A 15,591-nucleotide genomic window follows, 5' to 3' on the forward strand; every position below is an offset into this window, starting at 1 on the left:
CACTTCAGGACAAACTTCCTTTAGATTCTTTGGAGGTACGATCTGTTGTTCCATGTAGTGAATCTGTTATTCAATGCGTTTGTATGGGCTAATAGCGCGAAGGCCATTTTTTTTTCTTTTGATACTTCAAAGGGTCTTAAAATTCTAAATCAAATAGCAAAATGATCCTTTGTATGAACTTCCTAAAACAATTTCATATAGCTTAGTTGAATCCCCACCCCCCCTTGAAAATGGTTGTCTAGCGATAATCAACAACCAACTTGACAGAGCTTGAATAATTTTTTAAAGAATAATGTGCAAATATTGTACAATCCAGGTGGGCAAAGCTCTTAGAGACTTATGCAGAAAGACTAGCAGCTGTAATCGCTACCAAAGGTGATTCTAACATGTAACGATTTAGGGGTTTGAATACTTATGTAAATGAAAAAATATGGGGGTATTGTGTGTAGATGGGTGAGAAAAAATAGATTTAATCCATTTTGAATTCAGGCCTCAAAATGTGGAATAAGTCAAGGGCTATGAATACTTTCTGAAGGCACTTTAGTTGAAATGAATGGACATTGTGTTGTTTACATGATTTGGCAATATAAAAAAAAAAAACATTTGCAGAATCGGTCATAATATCCCTTCTCGGTCAGAATCCATCAGAACACACACATGCACGCACGCATGCACGGACACGCACAACACCCCCAAAACCCTGCCCGTTTCCTGCTGTCCAGCTGTCCGGCTTATTTCAGCTCACTGCGCTCTCTCTCTTTCTCCCTCCCTCCCTTTCTCCCTTTCCCTCTCCCACAGTTCTGCATGCATTTCTGTGGTTCAGTTCTTTTCTGTGGAAGGGTTTTATTATTATTGTAAGAGACCCCTATCCCTGTCTTGGGGAGAGAGTCTGTTTGGGGCCCCTGTGTATGTGTGTGTGTATGTGTGTGCGCTCACTGGGTTGGAACAGGGAGTATTAGGAGGTGTCTTTTGTTGCTCCTGGGGGGCTCCTGTGCTCAGTCCTAATAGGAGTCTTGTGCCTGCCGTTGTCCCAGGGGAGGGGGTCTGAATGACGGGTCTAACTTCACATCCCCCCACCTCTACCCCTGCCTCCCCCACCCTCCTCTCCTCCCCTTTGGGGCAGGCCGAGAGACAAAGAGGGAGTGGGGGTGGGATGGTTGAGGGGGTGCACTGTGGCCTCTGTCTTATTAGAAGGGTCGTGAACGTGTCACAATGATTAATTTGCCGAGGTGTGCGGGGATACCCTAGAGTCACATTTATCTAACGCCAGGGCTCCCAAATGTGCACTCACCACAAAATGGCACATTTGCATTTCCCATTAAGAAAAGAAAATACAGATATATATGCAAATGCAATCCCCATCTTGATTTATGCCATTATGCACTATCGTTTTGGACATTCACAATAGATGACCGTTTTCTGAATTTTTTCGCTCTTTTTTTTGGCAGTCTATCTATTGAGCCTGATTGGCATGCTGTTCCTTTTTTACTGCACATTTGGATGCACACACACACACACACACACACACACACACACACACACACACACACACACACACACACACACACACACACACACACACACACACGTGGGGACTTCAAAACCACCAATGTTGTTTGAATACAAGTTCAAACCATGATCATTACATTTTTAGGAATCCAAGAGACAGGAAGAACACTGAATTGAACTTGCTGTCTTAGTGCAACATGGAACAACTATATTGTTTACTAACAGACGTATCATAAACGTATTAATTCTCAGTGAATGTACAACCATGGCAACCATAGTTGTTCGCTTGTCTCTGACACTATCTTATTGGCACTTTTCCCTTATAACCAGTGAATGGTCTGCATGGGTTGATTGGGTGAAGTTATACAGGGTTGCCTCTAAGGATTAGCCTTTTGACAGACAGCAGGGTACACAAACCACCCTGTCTGTCTGTCAGCCCAGATTGCCTTCATACAAATAGGACTGGAGAGGTTGGATGTGGTGTCTCCATCAAATATTCCATCAACTTAATCTACATTCTCTATGTGCCTCCTATCAGACCAAGCAGAAGGCTCCATTGTGAACTGTCTGCATAACGAGGCAATGGGATTGTCTGTTTGCCACCTTTCAATCTAATGTCAGGCTAGTTTTTTGTGTCTGGTTCGGGGACACCATGATTTTAATTTGAGATTTTGAAACGACATAAGCCACGCTCTGAGGTCAGCTCATGCGGCAATGTGCTGATGTGTTGTGCAACATAGCATATGGTGTGAGTAATATAGCCTACACTCTTCTCTCGCTGTGCAAAATTTATTTAGCATTTCCTAAAAATGTGGTCATCACATTTGTTCTTCTCTTGCCACGTCCTTGCACCACCACCTGGTAGTATTACTGCCAACTATTAAAACATAGCATGCTTTGAAATGGCCTCGGAGGTATTTGAATGGACAGATGAAATTGGTGAATAAACCCTTATACTTTATAAGTCTCCCCTTACATTAACACATAGAGTGCCCCGAGCTAGCATTGGAAAACAGGTACCCAGGGAGAGGGCCAGATGTTCAGTAGTCCCACCTGCAGACCTGCTGTGCCTTGGCAGTTAAAATTCATGTGCTACATATGCTCCCATCACACCGTAGGGAAATAAGTTGCTACAGTAATGAAGCAGAGCAGCACTCTACACTGCCATAGTGGAAACAGGAGAGAAGAACAAAACAGGCATGTGTCCTATGATGGCGCTGCATTGGATAGCTGCCGTGTTACGGGCTCCTGACCAAATCTGCTATTTTGTACACTGATCCTATGACCGAAAACAGCTTCTGGACATCTTAACAGCGATTACTAACCTCGATTTGGATGAATATTTCTACTTCAATGAGTCGGCAGCTCTGGATGTTATGCTTACCCTGGACCTGATCACTGGGACTCTAAAGAGGAAGCGGCGGGAAAAGAGAGGCAAGCGAGGTGGCGTCATGATTAGACTACGTCGGCAAGCATGTAGACCGCCATTGCCCTCTGTTTTGTTGGCAAAAGTACAATCGCTAGAGAACATATTGGACGAGCTCCGTTCGGGACTATCCTATCAACGGGACCTGATGAACTATAATATACTCTGTTTCTCGGAGTCGTGGCTGAACAAGAACATGGATAATATACACCTCACTGGCTTTTCCATGCATCGTCAAGATCAATGGCAGGTTTGGCTAAGCTGAGAGATGGAGGGGTGTGTCTCTTTGTTAACAACAGCTGGTGCGCTATCTCTAATGTTAGGGAATATCTCATGATAAGCTGCAGACCATACTATTTACTAAGAGAGTTTTCATCTATATTTTTCGTAGCTATATATTTACCACAACAAACTGATGCTGGCACTATGACTGTACTCAACGAGCTGTATAGGGCCATAAGCAAACAAGAAAATGCACTTCCAAAATGCACTTCCCGTTTACCAGCATGTCAACTGTGCAACTAGAGACAACAAAACGCTAGATCACCTTTACTCCACACACAGAAACGCATATTCCCTCCTATCCTCATGATCCCTGCTTACAAGGAAAAACTCAAAAAGGAAGTACCAGTGAAGTGCTCAATATGGAACTGGTCCATTGAAGCGGATGCTAAGGTACAGGACTGATTCGCTAGCACAGACTGGAATATCTTCCGGGATTCATCCGATAACACTGAGGAGTTTACCACATCAGTCACTGGCTTCATTAAAAAGTGCATTGACGACGTCGTCCCCACAGTGACCGTAAGTACAGTACATATCCCAACCAAAAGCCATGGATTACAGGCAACATCTGCACTGAACTTAAGGCTTGAGCTGCCGCTTTTAAGGAATCCCGCTACGACCTCTGACGAGCCATCCAACAGGCAAAGCGTCAATAAAGGACTAAAATCAAATCCTACTATGCCAGTTCTAACACTTGTTGGATGTGGTAAGGCTTGCAAACTATCACGGATTACAAAGGGAAACCCAGACGCGACCTGCCAAGTGACGCAAGCCTACCAGACGAGCTAAATGTCTTATATGTTCGCTTCGAGGCAAGCAACACTGAACCATGCATGAGAGCACCAGCAGTTCGGGCAACTGTGTGATCTCGTTCTTCATAGCTAATGTTTGAGTAGGACCTTCTAAACAAGTTAACCGCAGGGCCAAACAGATTAACCTCTTACATCAAGACGTTCCGCTAGCGGAACACCTGCTCCAATATCCAATGATAGGCGTGGCGCGAATTACAAATTCCTCAAAAATACAAAAACTTCAATTTTTCAAACATATGACTATTTTACAGCATTTTAAAGACAAGACTCTCCTTTATCTAACCACACTGTCCGATTTCAAAAAGGCTTTGCAGCAAAAGCAAAACATTAGATTATGTCAGCAGAGTACCCAGCCAGAAATAATCAGACACCCATTTTTCAAGCTAGCATATAATGTCACAAAAAACAAAACCACAGCTAAATGCAGCACTAACCTTTGATGATCTTCATCAGATGACACGCCTAGGACATTATGTTATACAATACATGCATGTTTTGTTCAATCAAGTTCATATTTATATCAAAAACCAGCTTTTTACATTAGCATGTGACGTTCAGAACTAGCAATCACACCGAACACTTCCGGTGAATTTACTAAATTACTCACGATAAACGTTGACAAAAAAACATAACAATTATTTTAAGAATTATAGATACAGAACTCCTTTGTGCAATCGTGGTGTCCGATTTTAAAATAGCTTTTCGGTGAAAGCACATTTTGCAATATTCTGAGTAGATAGCCCAGCCATCACGGCTAGCTATTTTGACACCCACCAAGTTTAGCCCTGACCAAACTCTGATTTACTATTAGAAAAGTTTGATTACCTTTGGTGTTCTTCGTCAGAATGCACTCCCAAGACTGCTACTTCAATAACAAATGTTGGTTTGGTTCAAAATAATCCATTGTTATATCCAAATAGCGGCGTTTTGTTCGTGCGTTTAAGACACTTTCCGAAGTGTAAATAAGGGTCACGAGCACGACGCATTTCGTGACAAAATATTTTGAAATATTCCATTACCGTACTTCGAAGCATGTCAACCGCTGTTTAAAATCAATTTTTATGCAATTTTTCTCGTAAAAAAGCGATAATATTCCGACCGGGAAAGCGTGTATACATACAAAGAGAGAGAAAATAAAAGCATGGGATCCCCTCGTGCACGAGCCTGAGTTTCATAGTACTGTGACCGGCCACTATCCAAACGCGCTACTTTTTTTCAGCCAGAGCCTGCAAAGCCACGATTCAGCTTTTTGCCGCCTACTGAGAGCCCATGGGAGCCGTAGGAAGTGTCACGTAACAGCAGAGATCCCCTGTATTGGATAGAGATAATCAAGAAGGGCAAGAAATGGTCAGACAGGTCACTTGCTGTAAGGAATCTTCTCAGGTTTTGGCCTGCCAAATGAGTTCTGTTATACACAGACACCATCCAAACAGTTTTAGAAACTTTGGAGTGTTTTCTATCCAAAGCTAATAATTATATGCATATTCTAGTTTCTGGGCAGGAGTAATAATCAGATTAAATCGGGTACGTTTTTTATCCGGCCGTGAAAATACTGCCCCCTAGCCATAACAGGTTAACAGGACGCATACTCAGAGCATGCGCTGACCAGCTGGCGGGTGACTTCATTGACATTTTCAACCTCTCCCTGACTCATTCTGTAATACCTACATGTTTCAAGCAGACCACAACAGTCCCTGTGCCCTAGGACGACAAGGTAACCTGTCTAAATGACTATCGCCTCGTAGGGCTCACATCTGTAGCCATGAAATGCTTTGAAAGGCTGGTCATGGCTTACATCAACACCATCATCCCAGACACCCTGGACCCCCTCCAATTCGCATACTACACCAATAGATCCACATATGTGAGAATGCTGTTCATTGACTACAGCTCAGTGTTCAACACCATAGTGCCCTCTAAGCTCATCACTAAGCTCAGGACCCTGGGACTGAACACCTCCCTCTGCAAATGGATCCTGGACTTTCTGACGAGCCGCCCCAGGTAGTGAAGGTAGACAACAACACATCCACCACATTGACCCTCAACACGGGGGCCCCTCAGGGGTGCGTGCTTAGTCCTCTCCTGTACTCCCTGTTCACCAACGACTGCGTGGCTGTGCACGACTCCAACATCATCATTAAGTTTCATGACGACACGATGGTGGTATCACCGACGACGATGAGACCACCTATAGAGAGAAGGTCAATGACCTGGCAGAGTGGTGCCAGGACAACAACCTCTCCCTCAACGTCAGCATGGAGCTAAGCACATGCAAAATCCTAGTGGAAAACCTTTAAACCAGACACCAGGAGATTAATTCATTTTTCAACAGGACGCTAATCTAAATCACAAGGGCAAATCTACACTGGAGTTGCTTACCAAGAAGACAGTGAATGTTCCTGAGTAGCCGAGTTATAGTTTTGACTTAAATCTACTTGAAAATCTATGGCATGACCTGAAAATGATTGTCTAGCAATGATCAGCCACCCATTTTGAAAAGAACAATGGGCAAATGTTGGACAATCCAAGTGTGGAAAGCTCGACTTACCCAGAAAGACTCACAGCTGTAATCACTGCCAAAGGTGCTTCTACAAAGTATTGACTCGGGTGTGAATACTTATGAAATTAGATATTTCTGTATTTCATTTTCAATCAATGTAAAAAAAATCTACAAACATGTTTTCACTTTGTCATTATAGGGTATTGTGTGTAGATGGGTGAGAAAAAACATATATTTAATCAATTTTGAATTGAGGCTGTAACACAACAAAATGTGGAATAAGTCAAGGGGTATGAATACCTTCTGAAGGCACTGTACCTTTATTATCTCGTACTCCTGCACATCGACTCGGTACTGGTACCTCGTGTATATAGCCAAGTTATCATTACTCATTGTGTATTTATTCCTTTTGTTATTATTTTTTCTATATTTTTCTCTCTGCATTGAAGGGAAGGGCCTGTAAGCATTTCACTGTTAGTCTACACCTGTTGCTTACGAAGCATGTGACAAATAATATTTGATTTTAAACACTGCTCACATGTATGAGTCCTTCTTGGTTGTCTTTGTAAGAAAAGCCAGAAGTAGGTGAAGGTTGATATCTCAGTCAACAGTTGAATTATGTTTCTGAGCATAGCCGTGGGAAATAGGGGTGCTGAGGGTGCTGCAGCACCTCCTGAAAAATCTGAATATAAAAATAAAATGATCAATTCACAAAAGTAGAGAAGTTGTCATTGCACAGGTAGGTGGTGCTGCATGCAAAACCTGAGCTTGTGCCCCAGGTTTGGATAAAGAGGTAAGGGTACTGGGGGATCGGGGAGGGGTTTTCCGTTATAAAGAAATGGGTACAGGAAATGAAGACACATAAATGTTACTAGACACCACTGGCAGAAAAATACTTAACTCTATTCATCAGTAATATTTCCTGGCAAAAGGGATCAAGGTATTTCAAGCCGGGGCTTAAAATCCCATTGGTTTTGAGTGATCTTTACAAGCCTCCCTCATTTAATATGGGTGGAAAGTTCTGCCAAGGTATATGACATAATTAGGCTGCAGGTATGCACATTTCACTGAGTTTCCCTACATTTTTTCCCATTCAAGCTCTATAAAGGCACAAATTGATTTTACCAATCAATGCTCGCATTGTTTAGCATGATGTAGCTCATATGTTGTGCAGGTGTGTTTAATAACTTAGTGTTATATGGCACTAAATGTAGCATGACCAAGAAAAACCTGCATCTCAGATTACGTCGAAAACTCTACTTTAGGTCTCAGCTTATTGCAGAAGACATATAGAAGAAAGTGAATTGCCAAAGCAACTCAAACCGGTTGTTTCAAGGGAGTCTTTTCTTTCAGCTGTTGGTTAGTTGTTCATTTGGATAAAGGTACAGTGTGGAAAGGTATTGGTGAAGTTTCACCATTCACTATGCATCAGAAAAACAACAACAAATAGTAATCTCAAGTAAACCAGGAGAAAACTGCAGAATCATTCATTCCCGGTTTGGTGCTGATGAGCAAACACAACAACAACACAACACGTTAATTGCTGCGACCCAAGCAACCCACCAAAAGGAACATTGACATATTGTTTGTCCACCGTGAGACACTGTATAATTTACACTCACTAATGACTGGCCCTTGTAATAAAGGCTGAAGGACCACGTCTGTCTCTCGCTTGGCACTTATTCAATGTTCCTCTGGACTCTTCTAATGGATATGATTCTGTCTTTACCTCATTGAATTCATATTCCTCTATGCATGCCTGCTAAATCAATTACAACATTTGTTCAGTGTAAAAAAAAAAAGTATTGTTCTGTGTTCTCTTCCAGTCAGTCGAAGTCTGGTAAACAATTCACCATTGGCTGCTTAAACCCCGCCCAAAACACAACAAGAATTGTGGATGAATAAGTTGTATACCTTTGAAATATAAAATGGGTTCTCTATGTGAATAGATGAAAGGACTGTTGTGAAGAAAAACGTATTACCATCGCCATAGGTTCGACCTTGACCTTCAAACTCAATTTGGCTATAAGGACTGCACCTCCCCAGCACCCCGAGGATGTAAAAGGCTGACGGTTTTGACCCCTGACCTCATTTCTTAACTAGGCCGAGGTGCCAAAATGACCTTTTGACCCAGGAAGCCTTGGCAGGTTGCCTGAGCAACCTCAGATTTAGTAATGATTGACAGGTCCCTGCACTTTATGTTAAAATGAGGCAGCAACACACTTCTCAGCAGAGAACAATGAGAGGGAACACAAGCCTTATTCAGCTGAGTCTCTAGATCATTAACACTCTCGACTGTCTGCTTCAAGACCAAACTATCTGCAGTTTACCAACTGGTGAATTCTGTGGAAGGTTGCTGTCAATGTTGAATGTAACTCATTGATAATATTTGGTGCAATTTATGTATATCATTTCTTCCATAAAATATTGGTACTGGATTTAGCAAGGGGCCCCTCAATGCATTGTAATAAATGCATCATCCAAATACATGCATTTTTTTAAATAAGCATGCCTCCTTTAAAAACAGCGTGCTTCTATTTAAAATACTTTACCTGGTATGGTGTCATTTAAAAACCTGGTATGGTGTCATTTAGATTATCTGGTAATAAATCTTGACAGCATTTTTTTTTTACTTCAGAGACTGCAACAGTAACTATAACTTCTAATTTGGGTGTTACAGAGAATATGTATTGTCCCTAAATTACTATAACATACAGTTTAGCTCTACAGAGCCCATTCGAATCTCCACTAATGTTAGTTAACTGGATCTAGACTAGAAGTGGCTCTAAAACGGCAAATCATTTTGATGGTTTAACTGACGGTTCGATCATGAGTTTGCTCAAGGGATCTATTAACCATTTGATGACTAGTCCTGCTTAGCTGTTTTCCTGGCTCTTCAGACACCCATCCGACTCCCCATCCCTCCTCCTGCCTGTGATTTTGGTGGCAGCTGTGTGGAGATTGGTTTTGACCCCTGATCCCCACATTAGGTGGGATCTCCATGCTGTGTCAGTTATTTAGTGGTGAAAACCAATGGCTGCTCTTGGATTTGGAGAGCGGCAAGCTCGCATTGGGTGACATAAGTCAGTTGCTCAATTCCAAATCGACCCAAACCCCTTCCCCCCCAGGCACAGTGTAGAACTGAAAGGATTGGACCGGTATAAAGCAATATTATAATAGCTCCAGTGCTCCACCATGATATCTGAAATCTTCATTATGAAGTCGTTTTTTCAAAGGCAATACCTTTTTAACCATCTTAAAGTATGAAAGAAGATATTGACAACATACAACGCTAAACTGATATTTGTAAAGCCATGCTCCAGTCCAGTGTCATTGATCTTCATTTATATGCTGACACCTTGTTTGTGATCTCGTATGTACAGTTGAAGTTGGAAATTTACATAAACTTTAGCCAAATACATTTAAACTCAGTTTTTCATAATTCCTGACATTTAATTCTAGTAAAACTTCCCTGTTTTAGGTCAGTTAGGATCACCACTTTATTTTAAGAATGTGAAATGTCAGAATAATAGTAGAGAGTGATTTATTTCCGCTTCTTTCTTTCATCACATTCCCAGTGGGTCAGAAGTTTACATACACTCAATTAGTATTTGGTTGCATTGCCTTTAAATTGTTTAACTTGGGTCAAATGTTTCAGGTAGCCTTCCACAAGCTTCCCACAATAAGTTGGGTGAATTTTGGCCCATTCCTCCTGACAGAGCTGGTGTAACTGAGTCAGGTTTGCAGGCCTCCTTGCTCACACACGCTTTTTCAGTTCTGCCCACAAATTTTATATAGGCTGAGGTCAGGGCGTTGTGATGGCCACTCTAATACCTTGACTTTGTTGTCCTTAAGCCATTTTTCCACAACTTTGGAAGTATGCTTGAGGTCATTGTCCATTTGGAAGACCCACTTGCGACCAAGCTTTAACTTCCTGACTGATGTCTTGAGATGTTGTTTCAATATATCCACATAATCTTTCTTCTTCATGATGCTATCTATTTTGTGAAGTGCACCAGTCCCTCCTGCAGCAAAGCACCCCCACAACATGATGCTGCCATCCCCGTGCTTCACGGTTGGGATGGTGTTCTTTGGCTTGTAAGCCTCCTCCTTTTTCCTCCAAACATAACAATGGTCACTATGGCCAAACAGTTCTATTTTTGTTTCATCAGACCAGAGGACATTTCTCCAAAAAGTACGATCTTTGTCCCCATGTACAGTTGCAAACCGTAGTCTGGCTTTTTTTATGGCGGTTTTGGAGCAGTGGCTTCTTCCTTGCTGAGCGGCCTTTCAGGTTTTGTCAATATACGACTCGTTTTACTGTGGCTATAGATACTTTTGTACCTGTTTCCTCCAGCATCTTCACAAGGTCCTTTGCTGTTGTTCTGAGATTGGTGCGAAAAGTAAAAATCAAAGACCGTTCATCTGTAGGAGACAGAGCGCGTCTCCTTCCTGAGCGGTATGATGGCTGCGTGGTCCCATGGTGTTTATACTTGTGTACTATTGTTTGTACAGATGAACGTGGTACCTTCAGGCATTTTGAAATTGCTCCCAAGGATGAACCAGACTTGTGGCGGTCTACAATTCTTTTTCTGAGGTCTTGGCTGATTTCTTTTGATTTTCCCATAATGTCAAGCAAAGAGGCACTGAGTTTGAAGGTAGGCCTTGAAATACATCCACAGGTACACCTCCAATTGACTCAAATGATGTCAATTAGCCTATCAGAAGCCTATCATTGCCATCCTATGGGATCGTAGCCATGATAGCCAAAATAATGGCCTGCCCAGCGTTTTTATCCATGACCCTATTTATTTTTTTATTTAACCTTTATTTGACTAAGCATAGTGGGAAGTACATTTCTTAATTAACTCAGGAACCACACCTGTGTGGAAGCACCTGCTTTCAATATACTTTGTATCCCTCATTTACTCAAGTGTTCCCCATATTTTGGCAGTTACTTGTATTTACAGATATTAAACCTTTATTCATGTGGAAACCCTCTCTGTCTCTGTCCCACAGCGGAGCCCTTGGTGCAGGTGGATGGCAAGCCCAGCTGCTGCTTCTTCAAGTTCAGCCCCAAGCTCATGTTCACCAAGGTTCTGAAGGCTCAGCTGTGGGTGTACCTACGGCCACTGCAGAAGACGTCCACCATCTACCTGCAGATCCTCAGGCTGAAGCCCGTCACGGAGCAGGGCAGCCGCCACATCCGGATCCGCTCGCTGAAGATCGAACTCAACTCCCGCGTGGGCCACTGGCAGAGCATCGACTTCAAAAACGTGCTGCAGAACTGGTTCAAGCAGCCACACACCAACTGGGGGATCGACATCAACGCCTTCGATGAGAGCGGGAACGACCTGGCAGTGACCTCGCTAAGACCGGGGGAGGAAGGGCTGGTAAGGACCCTCAGACCTGTCGCAGCCTTACCCACTGACACAATGACACTTTGGCCTTTTATAAATTAGATTTGCTCACCTCCTGCGTCCTCTCTCACCTCCTTTTGAACAAGGTCAAAGTTAATCGAGGAGAGTCGGCGAGGAGAGTGAACGTGAATGTCAATGCGCTTGCTTGAATTGAGACGGTCCTTCTCCACTTGCGCGTCATTAGGCTAATTACGTTTACGGGGTGGATCCCCAAATAAATGTGTAAAGTGTTAAAAACAAATTCAGTTGTGCAAGACATTTATAGATAAAACAATAAGCAGCATATTGTTTTTAAACGTGCATGTTTTTCTCCTCTGACAAAACAAGGGCTGATGTTAAACCTTTATCAAGGGGGTGTGGCAGATTTCAAAACTCTTCCATTGTAGGATACACACGAGTATCATCGATGAAAGGTGGTTATCGAGGAGGGGAGGACACTCTTCCATTTGCCTACTAATGAATTGACACTCCTCGTCCACTCGACCACTTATCGGTTTCCGGGTCTCGGAGGAGAGGATGGTCTTTTGCCCAAATGAGAAAAACCCAATGTAAATGAATCTCTCCTCGATCCCTGGCATCCTCTCTTCATGCCTCTTTCTCAAAATGCATTGGAAAAGAAAGTCTAAAGGGAAGGACCTTGGACCTTCTCCTCCAATACGATTGAGAAATAGGCAGGGAGATAGGAAGCGAAGAATCAAGGAAAGATCACTTGAGAGGCATTGGCAGTACCAGCTCTAGCCTTTTGGGGGCCCTAAGCGAGATTTGGCTGGGCCCCAACTAGCCAATCTCAAACCCAAATTACTACATACAGTAAGTCAAGTTTCATCCCCATTAAGCATCACGAAATGGTAACCCACTAGTAATTTAATTTGGTTCAGTTCTTCACAGCATGGCCCAGGGGTTGACTCTGGACTCTCAGCCAATGAATCCTTGCATAGCAGCAAGCTCTGTTTTTCTTAAGGAGAAGAAGAAAGACAGAGGCCTGTGTACAAAAATAAAACAAAACACAAAAAGTAAAGAAAGAGGCAAACTCCCCTCTGAACCTATATTTTTCTGATTTCCCCCATAGCAACAAAAGCCCTAAAGCGCAAGCTGATGTGGGTTGACCCTTCTGGCCTCTGCTTATTTATTCTGTTGAAAGCATCACAAAAAAACGCTCAAGTCTAAATTGGGATTTCTGTGGAGAGATGAGGGCTTTGTAACATAAACATGCTGAAGTAAAATATTCGCTGCTCTCGCATGCCCAAGGGTCAAGGTTATGGTAACCTGTGGATGACTCCAGAGATCATAGATCAAGCTAAGCGTATAGAATGTTGGCCATTCAATTTATGTTAGAGGTCAGCTTAGCATCAACTGATACGACTGACATCTTCCCCTCAGTATTATGTGTCTTTAAAACCCAGGGTTGGGTAGGGCACTTTTTAAATGTAATCCGTTACATTTACATGTCCAAAATCATACTCAGTAACCTAACTTTTGGATTACCCAAACTAGGTAATGTAATCAGATTATGTTCTCTGTGGCCGACGTGAGTAAGACATTTAAGATGACATCCCTAGCCACGTCTTCAGAGCATGTGCAGACCAGCTGGGTGAAATGTTTACGGACATATTTAATCTCTCCCCATCCCAGTCTGTTGTCCCCACTTGCTTCAAGATGTCCACCATTGTTCCTGTACCACAAAAAGCAAAAGCACAGTGCCTTTGGAAAGTATTCAGACCCCTTCACTTTTTCCACATTTTGTTACATTACAGCCTTATTCTAAAATGGATTAAATTAATACAAAAATCCTCAGCAATCTACACACAGTACCCCTTAATGACAAAGTGAAAAAAGTTTTTTAGAAATGATTGCAAATTTATTACAAATAAAAAACAGAAATACCTTATTTACAGAAGTATTCAGCCCCTTTGCAATGAGACTCAAAATTGAGCTTCTCGGCTCCAGCGTTGGTCGTTACAGAATGCAGCACCCATCATACGAAGCATTGGGGAGAGCCGGCATTCCGGTTGGTGGTGACGTCGGGTCCGGGGGCCGCTACCAATGGAACTGGGGGTGCCTAAGCCAGCTCTTTGGGCTGTCACGCCCTAGCTGGCTCGAGAGGTTCTTGCCCCGGTTGGCTCGGAAGGCACCCATCCCACGTCGGGCCTCAGCCGGATCGTCTGTTTTTTTAAGCCCAGCCGGCTCATCAGGCTGCTACGCCTCCGCCGAATCATCGGACTCCCATGCCTCAGCGGGATCGACAGGCTTTCACATCCCAGCCGGATCGTCGGGCTCCGATGCCTCAGCCGGCTCGCCAGACTCCCATGCCTCTGCCGGTTCATCGGGAGTTTAGGCCCAGCAGGCTTGTCCAGTGCCCGTGCCTCGGCCGGCCCTTCAGGCTCGCCCAGGTGGGACGCCGGAGATGAGGAACTGACAAATATAGGGGAGGTAATAAACAGGTGATTGAGTCCAGGTGAGTCCAATAATCGCTGATGCTCGTGACGAGGGGAAGGCAGGTGTGTGTAATGATGGTGGCAGGAGTGCTGGGGTGCCTGGCACCTTCGAGCGCCAGGAATGGGGAGGCAGGCGTGACACTGACAGAGCTTGAGAAGATCTGCAGAGAAGAATGGGAGAAACTCCCCAACTACAGGTGTGCCAAGCTTGTAACGTCATACCCAAGAAGAATCAATGCTGTAATTGCTGCCAAATGTGCTTCAACATAGTACTGAGCAAATGGTCTGAATACTTATGTAAATGTGATATTTCCATTTTTTATTTGTAATAAATTAGCAAAAATTTCAAAAAAATGTTTTTGCTTTGTCATTATGGGGTGTTGTGTGTAGAATGATGAGGGAACAAAAACAATTTAATCCATTTTAGAATAAGGTTGTAATGCAACAAAATGTTGAAAAAGTCAAGGGGCCTGAATATTTTCCAAAGGCACTGTTTTTAGTTTTTATTTAGCCTTTATTTAACTAGGATAGTCAGTTAAGAACAAATTCTTATTTACAATGACGACTGTAACTGAACTAAATGACTATCGCCCCGTAGCCCTCACTTCTGTCATCATGAAGTGCTTTGAGAGGCTAGTTAGATAAAATGTTTTGTCATTTAGCAGACACTTTTTATCCAGAGCGACTTACAGGAGCTTAGCTCAAGGGCACATAGACAGATTTTCACCTAGTTGGCTCAGGGATTTGTCTACCTGCCCCCATCATATCACCTTCACCTTACCCGACACCCACTACAATTTGCATACCGCCCCAACAGATCCATGGATGAAAATCGCCATCGCACTGCACACTGCCCTATCCCATCCGGACAAGAGGAATACGTATTTAAGAATGCTGTTCATCGACTACAGCTCAGCCTTCAACACCATATTGCCCTCCAAAATCATCACTAAGCTCGGGGCCCTGGGTCTGAACCCCGCACTGTACAACTGAGGGTAAGCAACATCTCTGCTACGCTGATCCTCAACACGGGGGCCCCACAAGGGTGCATGCTCAGCGCCCTCCTGTACTCCCTGTTCACCCATGACTGCGTGGCCACTCACATCTCCAACTCAATCATCAAGTTTGCAGATGACACAACAGTGGTAAGCTTGATTACCAACAACGACGAGACAGCCTACAGGGAGGAGGTGAGGGCCCTGGT

General features: G+C 43.3%; 1 protein-coding gene across 2 annotated transcripts in view; it reads left to right on the forward strand.

Moving 5' to 3' along the window:
* The window catches only part of LOC106565435 (growth/differentiation factor 11), a 54,589-nt gene that overhangs the window by 33,193 nt on the left and 5,805 nt on the right, over positions 1-15,591 (forward strand). For both annotated transcript variants that reach the window (XM_014132571.3, XM_014132572.3), the window contains exon 2: positions 11,552-11,925. In XM_014132571.3, coding sequence (XP_013988046.2) covers positions 11,552-11,925 — 374 coding nt within the window. The remainder of the gene's footprint in view (positions 1-11,551; positions 11,926-15,591) is intronic.

The sequence above is a fragment of the Salmo salar genome, chromosome 12, assembly GCF_965601325.2.
Source record: "Salmo salar chromosome 12, fSalSal1, whole genome shotgun sequence".
In the NCBI taxonomy this organism is placed as follows: domain Eukaryota; kingdom Metazoa; phylum Chordata; class Actinopteri; order Salmoniformes; family Salmonidae; genus Salmo; species Salmo salar.